This window comes from Bombus fervidus, chromosome 1 (assembly GCF_041682495.2).
Source record: "Bombus fervidus isolate BK054 chromosome 1, iyBomFerv1, whole genome shotgun sequence".
Lineage (NCBI taxonomy): Eukaryota > Metazoa > Arthropoda > Insecta > Hymenoptera > Apidae > Bombus > Bombus fervidus.
The window spans coordinates 3032004-3056947 of record NC_091517.1 but is presented as its reverse complement, the minus strand read 5'-3'; the positions used below and the strand labels follow the sequence as shown (position 1 = coordinate 3056947).

Below are 24944 nucleotides of genomic sequence, written 5' to 3'. Positions count from 1 at the left end.
CCATCAATGTAATTGAAGAGATAAAAATGCTTTTCTCTCTTGAAATAAATTATAAGACATCTAGAAAGAGACAAGTACTTGGAAGAATATGTATTTATTGTTCAGAGATCGAAAATCAATTCTTACCGTAGCAACATCAATCTTTTCGTCCAAAGTGGTTTCTTTAGTTTTCGTGGGTGGATGTAGTATGTCATACGAGTAACTCGTACAGAAAGAGTAACGAGTCATTTAGGAGTTATTAGTTCCGCCTCGAAAACAGAGAAACACGAAAATAGGGAATGGGCGAAAACGCGAAGGCGCAAAGGCAGCGAAGCGTATCTCTCCTGCCCTCCTGTGTGTTTCCCTTGAACAGCCCCCTATGAATTCGGTCTAACAGAAGAAACTACGCCCGTAAGGTCGTCGCTTCACGAAATGTACCGTTCGTACAATTGCCACGACAAGAGGGACTCGAACTCCGTTTCTACCGTAATATTTATGTAACCGTTTTGGGATGCCCTTTGGTAAAGAGAAACGCAAATATCGTTGACGTAACAGATTGCTAGTGTACATTGCATGAGCCGTCTTCAAGAAGACAATGATATAAATCGTTTAAATAATACTTTCAAGTTTAAAAATTGAAATGTCCGAGAAGTCACTGTAGCGGCACATGAGTCAACGGAAGATTCGAATCGGGAGAGACTCATATTGTTGTGCCTTGGAGTGTCAACGTTGTTTTGGTTTGTTAGGTTCAAAGGTAAACGAACTCCGGACAAAATATCATCGCCGTTATTTGTAATCGTCAACCGGAGTTACATTCGAAATTTCTATAATACCACCGGTCGATACAAATAGACGAACGTGCTCTCTAAGACAATCATTATAGCGAATTATTATAGGGAGTCATACAGTCGAATAGCGAGCGTAGAGTTGAACAGTAGCATTGAGGGACCGACGATTACAACATACACTATCTCTGTACTTGTATTTAAACTGATTTTTTATATACACTGACTATTACAATTTTATCACTCGTCTCTTTAATAAAATAACACGTATAACAAACCACTTCGTCACATTTGCCGACTCTTATGGAAAAGCAGTCTTGCAATTCAATAACGTTGTCGACTAGTTTCATATCAAAACAATCTTTCCATTTGACTTTTGAATTGTAAATGTAAAAAGTCGCCACTTTCTTAGACATTTTAGAAATATTAATAACATTATCTATATACAGGTTAATGTTAATTTAATCAAACTAATCTTGCACAGCCTTCGAATTCGTAGGAAATTTTTGAAATGGTTTGCGCCAGGATCATTTTCTTGCAGAATGTTTCAGACGATTCCTAAATGCACTCTGGATGAAAGGAATGGAAAGGAAAGGAAAGGAAAAAGGCGCGTGAAAAGTTAAAAGCGTTGCGTGTTATACGTCGAGACAAATGCTTCCAGAGAACGGCACCGTGTTTTGATTTTTCTTGCAACGTTAATGTGTCATGCAAGTGTTCCGCGAAATCCGGCGAAATAACGGTGGTAAAAAAGAAACGACGCGGGACAGGGTGGGAAGTTTGCTGACGGCGTGCCCCGCGGCCGTAAGAAAATTTTGTACGTAGAAATTTATTTCGGATAACGACGCACGGTTGACAAATTCGAAAAGCGAGAAGCTCGCTGCTCGTGTAACGCCTTCTTGCGAGAAACACAGTGACAAATACTTCCCCGGAAACCAAGTAATAATATGTGCTTTCTTGCATTGTCGAAAATATCGCGAGATAACCATCGCGTGCGAAGAATGCATGTTCCAAAACCTTTTACCGATATACTATGAAATTTTACGTTCGTTCGTTCATGTAATAACAGTACATGTGTTTTAAATACTTTGACTTTCAAAATATTGCAATTTTTCGCCCGTAACCTTCGTTTGCTGTTCTCATGAAAACAATTCTCGCAGGAATTTTGTAACTTCTCCGATTAAGTTTCACTGGTCGAATAAAATAAACATTGTCCTTTCTCTTGGCAATACCTCGGATAATAAACGTGATTTCCACGAATTAAGTGCACTGTGGAGATTCGATTAAATAAAGGAAAGAGGGCACGGAAATTAGACGTCCGACGGAACCGAGATTCAGTAGCGTCGTTAAGATACCGAGCAATTAGCTGGAACACAGACCAACCAACACTCGCAGGAGAAGGATTCCGATTTTTTGCCAGAAATACTGACTGGTCGTCGAAGCGAATTCGCGGTTTCGCCGTTTCGACGGTAAATCGAGCGTTCCCATAGCGAGGCTGGAATTCGCGAATCGCGCCAACAAGGCGGAGGCGTTCTGCTCCGACTAATCTACTAATTGGAGGGTGGCCACGATGCCACTGGGGGTTGCGGAGCAAATTGGGCTAATACAGAAGCAAACAGCATGACGCCTATAAATACGCGGCATCGTGGCACCATCTTCCAGAAGCAAACGCGTGCGATGCATATTGTCGACGTACGCGTGCATATTTAAAGGTCTGTCCACAGATCATCACGGTACAACTACGTTTCTCACTATTATTAATCTCTCTTTATTGCTTTCCAACATATATTCTCTACGAGTTACTGTCGTATTTCATTTCATCATCTAACGTTTCGTACGGGAACTGGATCGTTGATAACCTGAATGAAATTTTACCCTTGAACTTCTTTTTCCCTGACAATTAGGAACAAGGTCTATCTTTGTGCAAGACGATCAGCGAATTTCAGATGGAAATTTTCGTGAAAGTAGATAGGCTTGTTTGCTCGTCTCAAATGACTGATCCGTTGATCTTCGACTAATTTTGAAATCATTTTTCATATATAACAGTACATACGCTACTGTTCGTTTAAATGACCACAGCTTGAGGACCAAGCGGAAGGATACGTTTTATCAAATTCGTTTCTTCTAATATACTACACAATTTTTAGATTACAAATCGTTTACGGTGACTATATTTTTCAAGAACGAAAGAACACGATCAACTCTCCGCGAGCTTATCGATCAAACTTCGGACTTAACGCTGCTACGTAATACTCTACGATTATAGTTCCCAAAGATTCTACAACGTACATACCTGAAACGTTTGAATTAAGAACCGCAGAGATCGTTAAGCACACTTAAGCCAACGTAACATCGTTTTCTAAATTTATTGTAGAATTATAAGAAAGATATTAATTCTCGGCCGAACGACGTTATGACGACAAAGAGGAAAGCTAGTTTCACGTGTGAATGAAGCTTAACGGGCAAAGGCGCTTCAAGCGCTCGAGGGTGAAGAGGAGAGGCCTGCTACTTCTCACCCTCGAGATACGGGTAGCACGCCACGTTTCTATAATAAGTCCTTAACGACCTTTCTAAATGCAGTCGGTACCTTCACAATCGCTACCCACTATGTGACAAGAGCATCCATTAGACGGGGGTTACGTGGCCGCGTATCGTAGGGACGAACCGGCTCGATGAAGGGAGCCTCTTTCTAACCATGAAACGACAGAAACGAACATTTTTTCCTTTCAACCGGCAACAAGAAGCGCCTTACCCAAAGCCTTGTCCCTTTGTGTTTTTACTTGTCATAATTACTTGGCAGAAACATAGACAAACAACAACTGCCAGCTAAGTTAATAACGTTTTGTTAGGAGGCATTAGATAACCTCAGAGATTTGGTCTAACTCGATTTCTAGAATTCATTTTAAAACACTTTTGTCTAATTTGATTGCTGTTAAAATAGTAGATATACCTGTAGGTACGTAAGTATATATATAATATCTATATTTTATTGATGTTGCACACGCATATACATTAAATACAATACACGTATACATTAATAACATATATTTATAAGTGATTCCATGAGATCTAAGGATTGAAAGACAAATTAGATCGAAATTCTTTTATCTTGAAATATTTTGTAATTAAAAATCTGTCTAAATAAAGGAAATCAATATTCCTATCCGTAGTACTAATCTCGAATTAATGAGAAAATTAACAAAAGTTCACTAATTACGCAATTAGTAAAATTTGAAAATTTTGGCCGGTATTTCCAATTTCCTTCAAGCGAGACACGTTAAACGCGCAAATAGCAATTTCCGATGGTAATAAGTACTATGTAAATCACTTATTATTGAATTTTTCTTCTTACTTGAAATTAGCTTGAAACACAAACTTGTATAAATCAACCAAGAAATGGAAACGTTTGCAGCCGCGTAGTAACCGAGATTCCAGTCGAGCAATAATTACAATAGTTTTCGAATACTTTGGCGGTTTTCTCATGCAACAAAACAGAGCTAGCTTATTTTCAAATGCTGCAATAACCCGGAATTATGCAATGCACACGCAGCTACCTATGTAAAGTGGAAGAGCCATATGCGGAGAGCGCATACAGGTTGCAGGTGCACCTGTACCGCGGCAATAATTCAATGTATCGAAGCGACCGGGCATGGTGCACAGCTCGAGAGGCATGAACGAACACGAAAGTCGTGGAGAAATGCAGAAATGATAAATTATGTCCAACGATCTCCCCGTTCGAGTTCGTCGTTCATGTCAATTATTTAAGAAACAAAAGTTCTCGCCTGGACGCGACGCGGAAGAAACGAAGAAGGATTTTCGAGTAGAGTCGGATTCGCCAGGATGTGCCAAGGCAATAATTCAATTGCCTGCGTCACAGTGGTGCAACCAACGACCCAGCGAGGTGGCAGCCTGGGAGATGGTGAAAAACGCGTAGAATATACGAAGACCGAAAGTTGCAGCATTTCGTCGAAAGTTTCCAACTGAAATAGAGGAAAGTCGCCGAGAAATGATTAAGAAAAGAAAAAGACGAATGGAAATGAAACGTTGCCAAGATCTCTCTACCTACGTACTGTTGCAGTAGAATTCTATGAAGTTTAGCAACGAAGTACAACAATAAAAATGTAATACTAGAATTTGATGTGAAATTTACAATCATTTCAAGACAAGCAACATTTTCATATCCCCAATACTTTTAATGTTCTCAAGAATTTTATGAAGAATTTTATGAAGAAGGTGCAATAATACGCGTTTAGTACCAAAACCAAATAAAAAGACAGTTTTGGTACGACGAATAACAACGTGACTTAACTTTTTAATCTGTTCTCCGGTAAAAATAAAAAAATGTTACTTATCCCTTGCTTCTCCTGTAGTCGTCAAATATTACCAAATTGAAGCATTAGACCAATGCCATATTGGATTGATACCGTAAAACTTAGAGGGGATAATCTTGAAAATATAAAAGTTTAAGTATCTAACTCTACTGAGAATACTGAAAATTCCCTTGCTTCGTCGGTAGAGTTACGTACAATGCAAGTAGTCTCCTACACGCGGGAGAACCCGATTCTACAAAACGGATGTACGCAGGACAAGTACCGTTACCTTTTAAAGGCGTATTCATGAGTTACATCGTTTGGAATTGTCGTTCAACGTAACCACCCACCAACAATGCTGCGGTTGCCTGTGCGAAAACGATGTTCCATAGTTCCATGATAATCAATCTACGAACAAGGAAGTCACCGGTGCCCACTTGTACACGATTAAAGCAGAATCTGCCTGTTTTCACGTCATATTTCAGCGACGTATTTAAAAGCAAGCCAACAACGTTCCTGGCCCACTCTCTCTCTCTCTCTCTCTCTCTTTCTCTCAGTCGAACGAACGAAAAAGGAAAGGATACTGCCAGTTCATTCTTGAATTCGTACCATTCATCCGCGGAATGTCGTAATCAGTGTTGGGTTCATTCATAAAAATATCAGTGAATGATTTCAACAAGATGATGTGACTGTACCGCAAAGAAACGTGTAGAGGAGTGTCATTTTTTGCGTGCATTTTTTGTGCAAAATTAATCGAAAGGAATTCTTATAGAATATTTGTTCAACTTTTTAGATTTCATATTTCGTATTAATCAATCGATATACACCGTTCGGGATAATTAGAGAATGATTACTTTGAACGGTTTGACACAGTAATATAATATAATGTAATAATTCTATCAGTTGTACTAATATCTATAGCGACCACAAAAATATTTGCGTATTGTTATATTTATTATAACATTTACATACTAGTTTAATTAGATTCGAGTTATTAAATTTCGTACCATTTGCTAATACTATTATGTGACTATAAAAATAAATACTATGAAAATAAAATGTATAGAATATTATTAAAAAAATGCTTCATTGGAAATAGTGAAACAAAGTACGTTCAAGTACCTTTGTATCCACTGTATAACGTTTCCACAAACAAAGAGTATACAACTAGAGAAGAAGACAATATCAAAGAAAACGTTACATGAAAATGAACAAACGATGACTGCACTATGCAATTCCCCAATGATTTCAAAGAATTTATTTTTCGCTGTTTTTTCTTTTTTTTTTTTTTCAAGTTACCTAAGAATTACTTTTTTGCTTACATTCTTTGGACACCGTACTAGATAGACAAAACGCTACAACTCCCTGGAGTAAACATGCAAGATCAAACAGCGGAAACACAAGTAGAATTTCTAGCATCGGAACGCGAACATTCCACATTCTAGAAATGTTGCTGAACCATCGTTCTAAGGCTAGAACTCGCACGAAACTCTGGCAGGTAATCGAGCAGAAACGGAAGTTGGAAACCAGAGCGCGTTTTTCTACGGGAAAAAAGAGAAGAACCCGAGACGACGAGGCTCGAAGAAACTCAAGATATCCGGCGGTTTTGTGTGAGAACGTGCAACCCTTATGCAGAATTTCACATGCGACCCTGTTCGTGATCGCGAGGTTACCACTATCGACTAAACACGGAACACACTGGTAACTAAACACACTGGCAACTGTACACACTGACCTTTGAGATTCGACCTGCGATGGGAGAGGATACCTAGGATTCAAGTCAGCCGAGAAAAGGTGAAAAGAGCAAGAGGATAAGTTCATCCGCGTCCGTAGTCCGCTCGAAACAATAGTATCAGGACTATGTAACTCCGATGCTCCCCTATTTTGGATAGATCTGCATGCGATTCGAAATAAAAACTACGCCTCAATATCTATTATGATTTTAGATATTTGATTTTAGTATCAGGTCACTGTGATGGAGTATAAATTTAGAACTGTGTAATTACGAGGTTCTTAATTACAAATTTTGCGTAGAATCGACTAATCACGCGTGCTTGTACGTTATAGTTGCAGTAGGTATTAAATATACATATAGGTCTCATAGATTAGATTTAAATTATACAAAAGATGCCTACCGATTCTTGATGTCGCTTGAACAATTCTGTATAGCACTTTATATTCGAATGTTCGAAGCCAGCCTGAATATTCGTCGATACGGATATTTAAATTTCACGTTTATTCGTTAAAACTCGAAGATACTTCACTCTCATACGTCTGAAAATCGAAATGCACTTATGATTTGATAAAATCCTACAACTGGTTATTCTCGCAGTGATACCGTAAGAACAGATGGTATTATGTCATAGCGCGTGAAATGTCTAATTTCTTCAGTTAAGACAAGCGTGCTTTCGTTCTTTATGAGACTAAGTTCGCTAATCCATATATTAAACATAAAAATAAGAAACGATACAGAAAAAGACATATGCAAATAAACTGTTTAAAAGCCAATGGTCACAATGATTGAAATTCTCATGCGACAGAAACAACACGAGAATTTAGAAGTCTCGCGTAGAGCGAGAATCCAACGTGTCTCGAAGAATTCACCGTGAACATTACGCGGCGCTGGTAGCCGTGCATCGTCGTTCAACAAACGACCAGACGTCGTTAAACCGCTATAAACGCATAGACTCGGGATATACGAGCGTTGGAAGCAAGCCATTAAAGAACGCGCCAACCACGACTCAAAAGCGCGCTTCTAAATCCGCGATTCCTTGAAATCTGCGCGTCTCATCTCGCGAATCGAACGCCACGCGTAAATTTTCGGCGAGTAGGTGTGTCGAGTGGACACCACGTTATGGATATACACGTTGCATCGTAATAAGCGGACATCTGTTTCCAGAGTTTGTAACGATAATAGCTACAGGATGATACGTTTTGATAAATGGATGAGATCGAATATATATCAGTTTCAAAAGATCCTTTGCTCTTTGATGGCGTGATAAAATCACGAGGAATGCAGAAATGGACGATTAAAAAAATAATTAATTTTTGGTCCTCAAGATTTCCTGCGTTTCAAAAATACATATTTTCAATTGTTCACAGAAATTGGTCACAATGCCTGTGATAATATTTAAAGCGTGAAATTTATAACGCTACATTTGAACACCTGTCTGAGTTTCTCTAAATATATACTGTTAAAGAATTAATAAAAAACTAGCCTTTTTGTATTTGATATTACGTAATACGATTTGGCTCCTTAAAAAGTGTTATTCGATTTCTTGTTCACGAATCGAAGACAAAGAAAAGGAGAGGGTTAGGTAGCGTATATAAATAAATTAAATTCTGGATACGGATATTTGTATTCTTCCCTTCCCGCGATATATCTTCTAAGAAAACTTTGCCGAAGAAGAATATTGAAACTGCTGATCGATTTTATTAAAGAATTCTCTGGATACAAATAATTAAAGTAAAGAAAATATTCTTAAACTTAAATATCAGATGTCTGGAATTTTAGAATCGTTAAGAAAAATGACATTAATTAATCTAAAAGACGCTATCCCTTCTTCTCATTACGATGTTTGACATACCATTTACTATACTGCATCGCTAGCCCGGTAAATTAAATTTCCACCGACGATGAATCTTATCCCATCCCTTCAATAACTTTCCAAAGAAGATTACTTCTTTCAAGCAACCGGCTATGAAAATAGCTTTCTCAACGCTTGCAAAATTCAAGAGGTTAGAATTCTGTATAAACGGAATTCAGAGGGACCTCCAACTATTTGGCACAGGTGCTGGAATTTCGTGGACGAAGCTATTTCGTGTTCGTATTTTCACCGTACATTATAATCCAATGTTATTAACCTGCTCGAATTGCAGAAAACACACCATTATACCATTATTTCAAGTATAAAGTAGGATAAAATCGCAGGCAATTTAAAGGAAAATCATTTCAATTCTATTGTTCCAGTACAATACCATTCGAATCTATTCGTACGATCGAGATATCGATCAGAGCAATCGCAGTCTCGTCCAAATCGATCGACTGCTATCGTCGATCACACACGTATAACGTACAATATCGTTCAAGACAATATTTTTTTTTTATAAAGTTGCAGATGCTTTTACAAATACCTGCTTTACGATCGTCTAGTACAATAGAATATTATGACGCGATTAAGTTACTTTTTTAAAAACCAATATGCAACGATAAAGCTGGTATTTATAATTTTCAATCCTTGCTGAATTATTTTCTTAACGAAAACGCTTCATTTTCAGATTCTACAATCCTTGACTCATCAATCAAATCAAGAAAGTGCTTCCAAATGTAGAAAAGCTTCTTACATCGACCTATATACGATAAATAGTCTTAAGAGATAATTTACATTTACTGTTTCAAGAGTATAGATATTCAATCCGCTATCTTTGTACGAAGATAGAAAGTATTACTCTAATTGCATATTTCTTCATCGTTAATTTGCATAGTTTAGTGAAATTCGAATACCGTTACTATAAATCGATCATAGTGTTCGGATGCTTCTGAACGGTAGTGTATTATACATACATTAGACATACGTTAAATACGAAGAGAAAGAGAGGGGAAACAGACAGAATAGATAAAGAAAAACCGAACGTGTCCCGAAGCCTAACGATCTCTCTACCAAGGTAATTAATCTAACGATACGAATCTCTTTATCTCTCTCTCTCTCTCTCTCTCTCTCTCTCTCCCTCTCCCTCTCTCTTTCCAACATCGCTTTTTTTTCCTATAGACAAACGCTAATTAGAAGCAATATATTATCCACGGTCGCTTATCAACGGAAGAACTTGAATAATTCAAGGCATGATTACCGTCAAGGTGAGCCGGTCGTAGGGTCATTCTTCCATGGTGTCCACGAGCCTCTAGCAATTAAATTTATCCGCCAGAGAAGAGCGAGAGACCGGCTGCTTGCCAAATGAAAAAGCGCTTCTACCAGAGGAATTTGTTTGTTATGCCTGCGTCATCGTGGATGCCAGAACGATAATGGAACTTTGAGACGCCAAAATTCCATCAGCCTCCTTCTTTCGAACGCTCATACGGGTGGTGGAGACTCAATGGCTAACGCTTCGATGTGCTCGAGGTCGCGAAACTCTTCGTTCTTATCAAACCGACCGTGAAAACGGGTCATGGGTTTCAAACGTGACTTTGAGGCTGGTGGACTAGTCACGAGACACTTTAATCGATCTTTCTGCTGTAAAGAATATCGTGTTCGACGAGGTTTTTCGTAACGAGTTTTTACGGTTATATCTACTTTTTCACGATTTATATGATGATACGTCGATGCACTCTGAATGGATTATCGGCTTAAAGCGCGAGTTTCGAGTTGGTATACCGATCGTGAGACACAGTGACCGATATTTCTGCTAAGAACATTGCGTTCGATGAGGTTCTGGTAATTTACTAAATATAGTTGCAATGAGTTTTTATGGTTTTCCTTTGCTTTTTCACGATTTTTATCCAGACTTAATGGATTCTAGATGAATCACGAGGTAGTTTCTGTTTAATAGAGAAGTAGAGGAGATCGTGATGGTAGAAGTGGCAAAGGATAGTGAATGATAAGTTACTTTTAAAAAAGATCGTCGTTCCAAATTGGAATTTAGATTAATTTCTCTATCGTAGGAGTCAGTACTAACAATGACGATGTCAGAATCGATCATAGCGCATTAATTATGACATGGCAAGGCATGAAATATAAAATAGAAGAGAATCTAATATATCAACTGTGTGACACTGGAGAAATATAAAACAGAAAACACATAATAAGCGACTGTATAATATATACAAAAATCAGACCAATCACACTGAGAAATAAGAAATGGTCAGAAATAACGACGACCGAAAAACAAATATAGGAACTGGGAAATTTCATAAAAGGAAACATGGAGAATAGAGAAAACAAAGAAGAACGAACAAGGACGAAATACCAAAGACTGACATATAGGAGATACGTTATATAGTAATATGTATAGTAAATTAAGATATATCTATACCATAGACAAATAGATAATTGAAGAGTGCTTGTAGAAAACACTGTAAAATTGGAGAATTTTTATTTTTTATTGGAAAATATTCTGTATATCAATGAGAACGATATAGCACAGAATTTAAGTGCAATTTTCCTTTCTAAATAGTTATTAATAATGCTAGACGATGCTGTCACAACGTCGCTTCGTTTATGCATACGTTAATGCTACGTTAATGCATAAGTTTCTCTCCTGGATAATCTATTTCTTGGCACTTACAATGTTTTCTATCAACACTCTTCAATAAAGATTTAGCTTTACGCAATAAGCTAAGACAGAAACGAAATGTAAAGGCAGGCACACACACAAAAAGATTGTAATAGGAATAAGGCTCGGCGCAATAAACAAACACAATACAATAAAAATACAAAACAAAGAAAATGCAAGTACTTTCTGTAATGGATATTCTGGAAGAAACATATATATTTAATGCTTCAATGAATATAAAATTCTTAAAATAAAACTCCTTCGATCATTTTTCCAATAAGCCGTATTTTTTGTGCAAACCCTATGCGATTCTTGTTTCACATGAAAAAGCTATTCTCGTGACGTGGTCGAACGTTCGCAGCTCCAAGCCGAGTTGTCGGCATTCTGGTGAGTTTATTGCACGCCTAGCACCTAGCTGCGTCGGAATTTCGTGTTCCGCCAGAGGAACACGAAATCGCTGCAACCGCCGCTTAGCTTTTGCTATTTTTACTCCTTTTAGTCGATGCACACGCGCAACCCAACCAGAGTCCTCGCGATTCAGGTTCGCAAAGCTTGCGTGTACTCGAAAAGCCCCGCCAAAGAAAAATGTAAAACCACGATTCACACTGACGCTCTTAAGATTTGTAAAATAAATTTAAAAAAGGAAAGGAAACGAGAAATATTTCTTGTGAATTAAACTTTTGATCGAGGAAAATAAATCATTCATTCATTCTTAATTATGCAGATGTCTATGTTATTCTGTAATTTTATTTACACTAAGTCAATGTAGTATAAAAATTAGTTTAATCCAATTATTTGCTCTAGTTTTTCTGCGATTAAATTCGCGATAATTATATAATTAGATCGTGGTCTTTTATCCATTTATAGGAAATTTCAAAATGCAAAGTTGCATAGAATGCACATAATATGCAAAATTACATAGGATAACGAAAATGGAATACTAGTTATACTAATCCATAAGCGAAACAAATTCCCAATAATGAAGATATATTCGTAAAGATATAAAGTTACAATTAAAGATACAAAGTAGAAACGTAATCTAGCGATAATGAAATAAACATTGCCTGTTTTTAAAAAGTTGTTTGTAGAATCAAAACGTTTGATGACTTCGTTTGACAAAACACGTTCGAAAGCAAATAAAATCCAACTCCAAACACGAGTTCGATCACTACCACGAATATCGAGCACTGTATAAACACGTCTAGCCACTGATCGAGCTACGACTACGATTCCAAAGCGGGTAACCGGAGGAAAAACCGAGGGTGGTACTCAGAAAAGTCGAGAATAACCAAACTTTTCAAGCGATACGAACGTAAAACACGTCGGTATCGAGTCTCGTTCCCCGATTTACGACCGACTACTATCAATGATGATGTTACAGAGAGAGCATCGACAAATGCGACAAGCGTTTCTCATAATTTCACGGTCACCGAAAAGCTTTATGCAAAACTATATAAACCACGCAAGAGTATTACGTACAAATCTGCATTTAAGCATTAGGATACTTGCAGAAAACGAATTAAGCCGCAGAGATTACTATTATATTTTTAAGAATTATTATCTCGCTTGGAACCCAATGAGAAAAATCTCATCTTCGGGTATTACAAAATCTTTCTTTCTTTATTCCTTCAATCATGACATTTGTATCGTAATGTAATTTTTATGTTTTACTTGTTCTTATCTGATTCAGATTTTCATTCGAAATTATTCCAACAAAGTTTTAGCATTTATCATGTTTCTCTTTTACGCTCTTTGTGTCACAGTTCTCTGGTTTTACACCTTTTACGAATCTTTAAATTACTTTATTTTTAGACAAGGACGTACGTCGTAGGTTAAGGCGTAGGTACGCAGCCAGTTTCTTCGAAAAGAAGGATCGATCAAGTATAGGTAAGCTCGACTCTAAAGTTAGATCGGCTCTCTGCATAATTTCTGTTCGACGCGTGTTCGCAGAATTGTGTTTGGTTGTTGCTAACCGAACAAATTCCGCTGGATAGACAACAAAGTTCTACGACCACGATTTGAATATTTTGTATTTCTACCACATATAAAAGAGACATTTAAAAGCGTGTTATTTCAGAACGCTCTTTTGTTTCTTTTCAATGCACATCAGCTCAGGAAAGTGTTCGAAGACTCGTACAATATTTAATACATACCAAATTTGTACCACATATATATTTAGAGTAAATAGTTCGTAACGTTTACATAAATTTTCAGATTGGTATCAAATTCAACCAACATAATCACGACAGTCGTGTCTCATTACTGTGTTAATGAAATTTCAAAATATTCTATCTAACACGTGCGATATAACGGTTACAAAAATTTTATTATTATAGCATTTACATTCATTAACTAGATTTACTCGATTTTGATGATTTCTGAATTTACTTGACTAACTAGACCAAGCACATTAAATTTCGTATGAGTTAGCAACGCACTCATATCGTTAGGAAAATTTGGCGCTATGAAAAAGAAATGTAGAATCTGGCAAAAAAAACGCCTTATTAATAAATAAGGGTGTGTGGCAATACTTTTTGTAGCCACTGTATATACGTAAAAGATTTCTGTGGAGAGTATTCAAATATTTTCGTAAGCAATTGTATACTTTATACATACAACGTTGCGTAAGTCACGATTAAAAGTTCGACGCTAATAAATCGTCGCTTAAAAACCAATGTCTCGGCTATTGGAACATACGAAAGATGCGAGAAGAGAAGAAAAAGGAGTTTTCGCGACGACTCTGAGTCTCGTGTGACCCAAATACCCAACGGTAACGCGTTCTCTTTGGTGAGAATCGTTATCGAGGCGATCTAGAAGTTTCGGTTTGTTTCCAAAAAATCTGAAGCCACGACTCTTTCCTCGAAAATACGAGGAACGCAACGAAATGGTCAAGTAACCGTGCGGAGGGAGAGTGCATCGTATTTCCACGAGCAAAAACTTTCGACAGGCCAGAAACTCGGTCGGAATTTAGCAGCTCTGCTCCGTTCAGTACGATTTCTTGCTCGTTTCCACTTCTAATTGGCGCCGCAAAAGCAGCCCGAGCGGCCGGATTTACCGCTGGAATTTCATCTGTCCATCGTTATGTACCGACACAATGAAATTCCAACCAAAATCACTGCTTTTCTAACGCGTGAATTACTGCGATCGTTTTACATATCTATATATCTTCCAATCGATTAAAAGTACGCTCGTTCGTTTTTTATCTCTCTTTCCAATGTTTTTTATGTCTCTTCCAATTAAAATTCAAGATAATTTCTTCCCTATTATTGTACCAAAGATTGATTTAACTGTTAATTAACGGCTTTCTCCTGAATATTTCTTTTCGAAATATCTCGTCGTTTCATCCGATGCCCATGATCCATCCATTCTCGAGCTATCTTACTTTATTTGCAAGAAGCTGACGAAATTTGAGTGCAACGGAACCCGATTACGATCCTTTCTTATTTTTCGTAGCGTGGCGGCTTATTCTCTTTTTCATACCATGCGCGGTCTCTTTAGACTTCTTCTCTGCTCCTCTCGTCTCTTTTCATCTCCCTTCTTCTTTCGTTTCTTGCGCATGAAGGCCGGAATATCCGGAAACGAGAGAGGATTTCGCTTGATCGAGTTGCACGCTTCTCTCGCGCGACAGATATAATTGTGAATGAGATTATAGCCTCCAGCAAATCCTATTCAACGGTTTCACGTTGCTCGCCGTTTCATGCACTTTTGCGAGATGGATACACCGGCGTCAAGAGAGCAGGAAAAAAAGCTAGCTGAATTTTATCGAGTAACGATGCGTTCGTCCATTATACTCTTCCCAAAAGGCCATCTCTACCGTCTAATTGCAGCTTATTTGACGTCGGGCATGATCCTGTCTCTTTTATTCCCAGCATTTCCTGTTTCTCCACAGCTATGCACGTAACAACGATATAACGTGTTCAGATGAATTTTATACAGGCAAAAATTGTGTCCCTAATTTTGAATACTTTTATCTGATTAAAATAGGAATTGCTGTCTTTATTTATTATTTTCTTGTCTTTATTTATTAGGTTATCCCTTGGCTTGCAAATAGCTTTTAAACGAAACAAGATAGACAGAGAGATATTTTTTATCAGAGAATAATCTCTTTCAACCTTCTAATCAACCTTTTTACAAACTGTATTAAACAAATACGAGCAATGGCAATGACAATATGCGTCTTTCTGCAAAATATAAATCCATCACGCTTTTGTTTAGCCCGTTGATCTGAGACTAATAGCAGATCAGCAAAAAATCACGCGAATATTTATCTTCTTCAATGAACAGTATCCTTTTCGTTTATATGTACATATCTAAATTTGTATTACGACTTTGTGATTATCGACATACATATGTAACGTGACATTATTTAAAGCTACTTGCGAAAACTTCAAGGGATCTCGATTAATTCCAACTTCCACTCAGTGGACTAGAGCCATTAAACTCTGTTACATACACGACACGAGAAAAAGCTCCATAAATTATAAAATATCGGAGAAAGCAGGATGAATTAATTAAATATCCTGGTGCAGCGTTTCGAATGGAAATGCCCGAACGATCGACGCGGAAATTTATAAAAGGAAAATCCAGCTCGTCCATTTATGTTCACGCGAACAAGCAAAAGGAACGTATTTTGCATGAGATAATCCAAGGACGCGAAATTGCATTGTTTTTTAGAATAACCGCAATCCTCTCCCGCACCACCCACTGTCCTTTTCGGTTCATTCCCGCTCTTCTCCCCTAAATTCCCTATAACTGTATCGCATGATACACTCGACGCATTTCCTGTGGCTAAATTCCTTGACGAACTAGTTTTCAGCTGCGTTTGCATTTCGACCGCATCGCGCGCATTTTCTCGCTCGGGAATTCTGCGCACCAGTTAGCATTTTAACCGAACAGAAGCTTGATCAGAAGTACCGTTACGAAATTACTCGCCCGACAAATTTATATTGAATGAATCGAGCCGATAAGACTTACGAGAGATCGGTCGTTTTCGATAAGTCGCGAATTGGAAGAGATATAGGTATACGACATGTATCTATTAAACGAGCAAGACGAGTTAACTCGTCATTTAGATTGGAAATCTTTCGGGTATAATAATTGCTTTACTTCATCTTTTTTATTTTTTTGCCACTATCATTCCATTTCTGTAAAAAATAAATTATATCGAATTTATATTTTTGACGACTGAAACCGATCTAACTGAAATATTTGTTTTCTTGAATTTTTAATATCGTAATTAGAGAAGTTTACAGAATATAGAAGTTTCTAGATAACAGATGACTCGGCTAATGAGAGTTCATTTCGTCGAGGAAATGCGTGATGAGAAAGAGTAAGGGTAAATCGATATTTATAAGAACGATAGTTTCACGTAGCAGAACGGAATGACAATAAAGCATAGGAGAAAGAAGGAAAATAATAATTAATCTATAAATTCTTACATATTTATGAGAAATTTGAAAGTACAGAGTTAAGTTTCATCCTTTTAATTGTTTTCTCGAGAACATGAATTTTTTTACATATCCGCCGTCGAATAATAACTAAAAGAGAATACATATATAGCAGATAATGTAACGTGCGAAGCCGAGATTAAAAAAATAAAGAGAGCTGTTATCGAAACTAATGAAATAAAATAATGTAGCATTTGACGAATGTTTTAAGTCCCTCTTTTTTTATCGACACTTACGTAAGTTACTTTGATACCTTGATTTTTGATAACTTGATAGTTGCAACATATTTATATCTATATATATTCTTCATACAGAAATATTCCTCAATACATTTCGTGCGAAATAAACTGAATATACATCGGCATAAAAGGTGTGAAATGTATCAAATGTTCGATAAACACGAAGCAATCTCTGATTACGCGTAAATGATGGTTTTAAATAGTAGCGTTTGCTCGTACAAATCATCAGATTACGAATCATAGCCGACATTCAAAAGCGTGTAAGGTCGGTACAACATTTTATCGCGGGTCGTACTTAAAACACTTGAGGTCTATTTTAATAGAACGGAGTTCCGAGCAACACGTTCGAAAGCAAATAAATACATGCACCTATGTATGTCGGTGATTCGTTTTCAAGAGGAAACAAGTGGAAAAGCCGTTTGAATAATCCTCGAGAAGATACGCGAAGAATTCACCGTGCTCGTTATGCTAATAATTTTTAAGGCATGTGATGATTGTTAAGATACACGAAGAACAATCGATATTTTCAAAATATTCGGGAGAATGATGAAAAATACAAACGCAATCTACGAATTAGCCAGAAACAAAACCTATGTAATGTACAATAGTTAAGCACAGTGTATTGAATTTTAATCCTGAGATGATTTCAATTTCGTTCGTCTGTTACGAACTTCAAAAGTCTTCTGAAATACTTTTAAGAAAACCTGTAGCATACAATTCAAATCAGAAATCATGTAGACACTATTCTCCTCAAGTTAAAAGAATTTTGTAATAATAGAAAAACGAGTGGAAGATCGCTGCCCCTGTGATCTTTTTCTTCGATTCTACGTAACAAAGGTTAAAAGCTGTCATTATAAAAAAAGTTGAATTATACGAAACACTTGATAATCTAATTACCTAAGAACAATATCCATACGATAAAACTTAAAAGATATACATGTCATATTTAGTTTGTATTTTTAAACTTACGCCCTGCTTTTCTTCCTACTTTTTTTTTATAGTTCTTGCGTTATAATAAGAAAAAATAATGTTCTAAGAATCATCGTTTGATAAAAATCATTTCATTTCAAATCTAATCGACCAGAAGTGGTCTATTGAAAATTAATGGAGAGAGAGCAGGACGCAGCAGGTGTTATGATAATTCGTTTAAATTAGTCCAGGTAAACATCGGCATGCAAAGTTATGCAGGGAGTTAAACCTTCGTCGTGTGAATCGCCGTACACTAGGGATCGTGGCATTATTTACGCCGTTGCAATTATGTTACATTGATCCCGCGACCCTGTTGCCTGTATTATTTTAATTTATCGTGCAAGTATGCACACCGATGTTTATCTGGATTACAGTTCAGTTCCGATAATAATAGATATAGTTCGTCGTTTGTGCCCTGCTTGTTGAAAGATCTCGTGAAACTCGACATGCCCCACCAGGTATATTTTATTCGATGGAACAAGCGAACACATAAAGCGAGTACAAACCGGCGTAGGAGATGAATTAAACCCATTATTAATTTTACAAAAGGTAATCTTGTAAAACTGTGTAATCTCATGATTTAACAGAAATTTAACAGAGATAGGTATTTATTTTACGGTATGGAACATGATTTGTATTCGAATATGGAATATAAATTAAGTTTGAATATTCTAGGTATATACATGGTTCACTTGTTTGATAGTGAATACATTATCACTACTTACACAGATATTGATAAATTAATTTTAGCCAGCCACTCCAGGAACAAAAGAGGATCGACCTACAAAACTTTCAGATAGCCTGAAGGAAGATGCATCAAGAAGTTCGCGTACCGCATCTTAAATATATTGCTCAACTTCGAGCCAAACGTGAGAAGTTTAATTACTTAGCACGATAAATACCAACGAATCGATTATTTTAGTACAAACTTTATATTGCTTTCTCCAATTAGTCTAACGTTCGCGTGTACATAGAAATCCGCCTAATTATTATCTATATTGCCTTCGTTTTACAAACTTTCTCTCCAATTTCAAATTCAATACCAATTAGCCTAAGCACAAAACATAAAAATTCCAAAACTTTTTCAATCCAGAAAAAACGAAGAGGAAAAGCTACATATACGGCTCCCGTTGTTTCGGTATCGAAACAGGCGAGAAAAATAAAAAAAATTCTCTAAATAACGGAAAAATATAACAGGAGAGGATAACGTCCGTTCGCCATTCCGATTCCATTCGAATGAATTTTTCACTCGAAATTAATACCAATCGTTTGTTGAAGTCGTCGCTCCGATAAGCGTCCATTCTTTTCCAAGCTTTTCGCTCTTATAAAACCTATATACATGTGGCGCGTTCGTCCGACGAATATGATACGAAAAAAAAAAAAAGAAAAAAAAGAAAAAAACAGGTATATTTGCTTCTACGAGCGAAAATGACGAGCAAACTAAGTCACAAAGACAGCTTCCTTAGGACGTTCCACGAACAGGATACACACAAGGAGATCCACAGTGTAAGAAAAATTCCACGACAAATAACGAAACGTTGGAATTTGTCTTTGATCTCGACTGCATGTCCCGATTATTTTTCTGCCTTTTCGGTAAACCGAATGGTTAGAGGGATTCTGGTTCTTACAACGCTGCTTCTCGTTACCGACTGCATTATTCTATTGTTCCATTGTTCTATTGTGGTTAGTTATAGGTAGTACAGTTATAAATAACGCACTAACAAATTTCTTCGTGCCGTAAATATTGGCACGAATTTACCCGTGTTTGTGGTACACGTATGTACGTGTACAGATATACGTGTAAAATGGTTCACTAATATATTTGGACACTTACCTACCATACATAATTCTCATCCTATATATTATGGTATATAAAATCTATCCTATGTACATGGTATAGAAATGTATATGTTTTATATAACACGCACAGTACATTCATAAAATGTTTCTATAAATAGATACATATTCGAACAGTTTTATGTGCCACTGTACATGGTTTTGTGTTTGAAAGTCGACTTTGGATACCTTTCGAGTGCGCGTATACTGAAATAGCTATATATACTCAAATAAACTATTAAATGGATATATCGTAGTTGAATATATTCGCAATATTATTTACATCACTTTTGATATAGAGGTTAGATTGATTAAAACGAAACATAAGAATCGATACTGATAACTAACAAAAAGAAAACGCCGATAATACGGATATATATGTTAATCATTGATAAGAGTAACGTTAGGTATGACTAGAGTTTTCGGGTGAAATTTGAGGCGCAATTATCGTACAACGACCTCGCTTTCGTAATTAAAGCGTCACGTTACGTTGCTCTAACTTTACGCGGCAAGTTCAATGCACCGAACGATACCTCGCCATTATCGATTACCGAACGACGCCAATATCTCGTATCGTTTCCAAACAAAGCAATTTATCGATATTTCTCCTAGCAGATTTTTTATAAATTAGGAAATTAATCGTTAGATAAAATTGTTACTCGTTGAGACGTTTCTTTTTAGTTAATATCTCTTGTTTTGAAGCGAAGTACCACAGTGTACATGTATTTCAAAAGTGACAATTCGAACAAGTTCTTCAGAAAAAGCAACAAATTATTCAGGAATTTACAAAAAGGATAAGTTACTAAACACATAACGTTGATAAAATGTATAGATTCTATGAAACAACTGTCAAATATTATTTTTGTAATTTTCCATTCTTAGCCCTTGAAATCCCCCTTTCAACGTTTTAATGTTTTTTTTCTTTTCTTTTTTTTTTTTTCTTAGAATATTCAAGAGAATCCCTTCATTTTAATATAACTGAATTATTACAAGTCGTAACACTTTTAGGATACATGTACGATGTAGTGAAAAAGAAAGAAAAATGTAAAAGAGCACTCACCTTTTTGATGGCTTCCAGCGCCGCTTCAAAACTCCCAGCATGAGTAAACCGATGTAAACGAGGCCCAAGTGCCAACGGGCTTCCGACTCCCAAGAGCGTATCAACCACCACAACCAAAACCAATCACCACACAACCACCGGTCAATCTCGTCGATCTTTCCGAAAGATCAATCTAGTCACCCGAGTCACACCATGATCGTTCACTATGTAATTTCTTATTTCGCACCGTTATCAGTCTATCGCGAACAGCTCGACACTTGACCAATTGATTCTCACGAATCCGCTGCAAAAAGAGTCAAACAAACTCTCTAATTGGTCTGCTGATTCGCGCGGGAAGTTACGCGATTCGCGAGACGATCGAAACAAATTGCCAATCGTAGTGCTGCTACTAAAGATCCTATAAACTAATTTGCCGCTTAATTTGAATCAACTACAGTCATAGAATCTATCTCAACTATTTTTTGCCTGTATAAAATCAAATAACATGTTCTTTGGGTAACGTGAATTATTAATGCTTCCTTATCGACGTTTGTGAAACTTTTTTCTCGAGTAACTGATGATAAGAAAACTTTCAAGCTCGGCTAGCAAAGAACTTCTACAGTCCCTGTGATCCGTTCATGCATAATAGGGTCTTTGCACGTCAATACGGGTGAACGTCCTGCAATCGTATTTCAATGCAAGATACGAGAAAAAAATATATTAATAGTGATGATGTGTTAATTTTGAGAAAGGAGTCAAAGAAAAATATTAAAAATGAGTAGATTGTATCGATAACATTATTCATTACCTTATCAATAAACCACTATCAACACGATATGCTTGGAATACTCGATTATGGTTAATCAACCGAAAAATTATAAATTCAAGATAAAATGACATTTGAGAAAAAAGATGTCTCACTGATATGATCTTTCAAAGAACAAGAAATTATTCTTTTTTAGTCAATAAGGCAACAATTTATACATTTATCATGTGTGATCTTTAGCAATTACGCAATAAACGCGAGAAATATAGATATCGAAATCGATTAATTATTACTTTTTATTCTTTGGCGAGGAAAACATATTGACAATATGGCTGTCAAATAACGAAATCTTCGTTACGGTAGACATCTCCACGAACGTCTAACGAGGGATGTCCGCTGTACAGAAGATACGTATGCCACTGATTAATTAGTTGCCAATGATGTCAGCGCTACCTAGGGTATTTCTGATTAATCGTTCGTTGCAAATAATAAATTACAGATCGCAATAATGAAGCCAATAATTGACTTCGAATTTCCAGAAAAATCTATACCTGCTCTCGAAATCTTATCCACGTTTTTTATTTTCCCCACGTCTACCACCATTACCACGGTCGAAAACTTTATCCGTATCGAGACAGCTTCGAGTATAATCTACGTAATGTTGGAGAAACGACAAGAAACCTACGCACTATATATAACAACACTATCCCCACTATAAAGCCCCAAATTTAATTGTATCACACGTTTATTCATTGCAAAGCACTAATTATAGAACTACGTACATATATCGTCGCATCGGTTCGTTAACAGAGTAAATTCTACAAATCGACTATAAATGGAATACCATTGAATATTCAACCATTTAACAATGAAAAATTTCGTTTCCTTCGTAATTTAGTTAATAGTACTTAGAATTTGAACTATTAAATCAGCAGAAAAATCTTTTAAACAAGTGTTAAACCGGCTCTATATCGAATTATGACATTCATGTTAAACATTAAATTGTCCGAAATGTTTCTTTCGTTTCATAAGTAAATAATAGACGCACAATGTTTTTTGTTTTATATTAGTTTATTGAATTATGCACGAACATAATAATAGAAATAGAACGAAATGGATCACACCTAATTCAATAAAATAATGTAAAACAGAAACTGTTGTTCATCTATTGTCACCTTATGAAACGAAAGAAACTTTTCGGACAACCTAATAGTATAGTATTATTAGCTTAATAACCGCTACAAAGAGCTCACTTTTAAAGTTAATTTTCCCGATATTTCGAACTAACTTTCGGGATGTCACTTTTCTAGCAAACCGACGATACAATAACGAGATAATATCAAACACGTTTTTATTTTACGTACTTATAACGAAAACTGTCATAACCAAAAATGCACCAACGCAGATAAAATGTATTTCAAAGGAAAACTGTGTGCTACTAGTCTGAATGTCGCAACTTGAACACGTACATAATCGATCGTTGCTTCGTGAACATATGTATCTCCACCAATCGATATTTCAGAGTAATTTAGAGAGCAATGCGTATTTACGTTTGTGAAATGTACCACTATTCGGAGAATGAATATCGAAGAAGCTTGGATAGGTAAACACAACGGATCGTTCGCGCGAAAACAATACTAGCAAAATAAACCACTAACGTGTTTCTTACGTGCATCCAATGAATCACCGTTTCTTTGGAAGCGTCGCAACAAGCAATCTACATACTATCGATTGCTGTACGTCACCACCATAGATCGACGTACATCATGGAATTTTACGCAGATTCAAGTACACGAAGCAACGATGTTTTCGACAAAAGGTCACACTGAATCATAGAAACTGCAGAAACTCGTGAAAATGGTTAGCGACGCTACGAATTTATATGAACGTTATATATACGAACGTTTTGGCAATTTGACCCGGTGACCGCGTTCTGGATTAAAGAAAGATAAGAAAACACTGTGGAGGTCGACGACGTATCGACGCAAGTCGCGGAGATGAGACAAGCGTCGATCAGGCGGAAATCGCACGCAAAACACACAGGCACGAACCGGCTGCGCGCCGAACTCGAACTAAACTAAAGACAGAGATGGCAGACACGCGGTGGTACTCCTTCCCGGCAGCTCGCCGGGCTCCTCGCTGCCCCTACTCCAACGGACTTTCAACAAGCTTCCCCACTTCAACTCGCACGGCTCAAGCTACCGCCGCGGCGCCGATACGAAGCGCCACGGGTTACTATGCTGATAATAAATCGAATTAGATCAATCTGCGATCGACCGTTTTCTTCGACATTGAATATTTGCCACAAGCATTTGTGCAATTTTAAATATTATATTAAATAGTTATAAATAATTAAATATACAAATTACAAAGTATTTTGATTGTAATAGGTTATTTTTTTAAGCTATTTCTATGTATAAATTAATGTATAACTAGATAATTTAAAACGTATAGATAAGAAAATATATTTGTTTCACTTTAGGAGAGAGAATTATATCGAGAATTGGATGATTTGCAGTAATAAAGAAGCAGCACCAATATTTAAGTTGTATTTATTGAAGGAGCAAGAAAGACATGAATTAAAGATAGATTAAGAGATAGAAAAATTTATTTCAATTAATAAAATGTTCATGAATCTTGAGTTGGTAAGTTCATCACAAACATGGTTATAAATTCAATAGTAAAAAAAAAAAAAAAGAAAGAAAAAAATAGGAAGATATCACACAGCTGATAAAACAGAAAGAATTAAGTGAAATAATAACATTTAAGTGATTATTTTGAAGTAGAGTGTTAGAAAGATAAGAAGAATTATAATTTATAAACATGTAGGACAGGAACTAAATGCTTATATTAGTGTAAATATAACAAAGATAGAACTACGGAACGAATTCGACACAGCAACCCATGCACATACAACAAAGTTTTCACAGTTTGTTGTGCAAATGTGTCATTTACCATTTTATTGGCAGTAAGTCATCTTATATTATGTATTATTACATTACGTTACATAGTATTACGTTCTATATTGTTATGGTACACAGTATTACGTTTTAACATATAACGGTACATAGTATTACGTTATATAGTATCACTGTATAAAGTATTACGTCATATAGCATTACTTTATATACTAATACGATGGAACGAGTTACGGTAAATAGTATTACGTTATATGGTATTACGTTATATAGAATTATGTTATAACGTATAATGTTATGTGGCATTATGTTATAACGTATAACGTTATATACTATTTCTTTATAACGTGTAACGTTATGTAGCACTACGTTATAACCTATAACGTTATATA

The 24944-nt window shown here is 36.4% G+C and overlaps 1 protein-coding gene across 8 annotated transcripts in view; it reads right to left on the bottom strand.

The window, feature by feature from the left end:
* The window catches only part of LOC139986835 (uncharacterized), a 388837-nt gene extending 365117 nt beyond the window's left edge, over positions 1-23720 (bottom strand). For 7 of the 8 annotated variants that reach the window (XR_011799729.1, XM_072002492.1, XM_072002509.1 and 4 more), the window contains exons 1-2: positions 23538-23720; positions 20890-21172 (exon numbers count right to left, since the gene is read on the bottom strand). Coding sequence is in view for 7 of the 8 variants with exons in the window: in XM_072002492.1 (XP_071858593.1) it covers positions 20890-20930 (41 nt within the window). In the remaining variant the exon portion in view is untranslated. Of the gene's footprint in view, positions 1-20889; positions 21173-21676; positions 22078-23537 lie in introns of those variants that run through there. The other variant, XM_072002501.1, reaches the window with a different exon arrangement.
* Positions 23721-24944: the final 1224 nt, after the last annotated feature.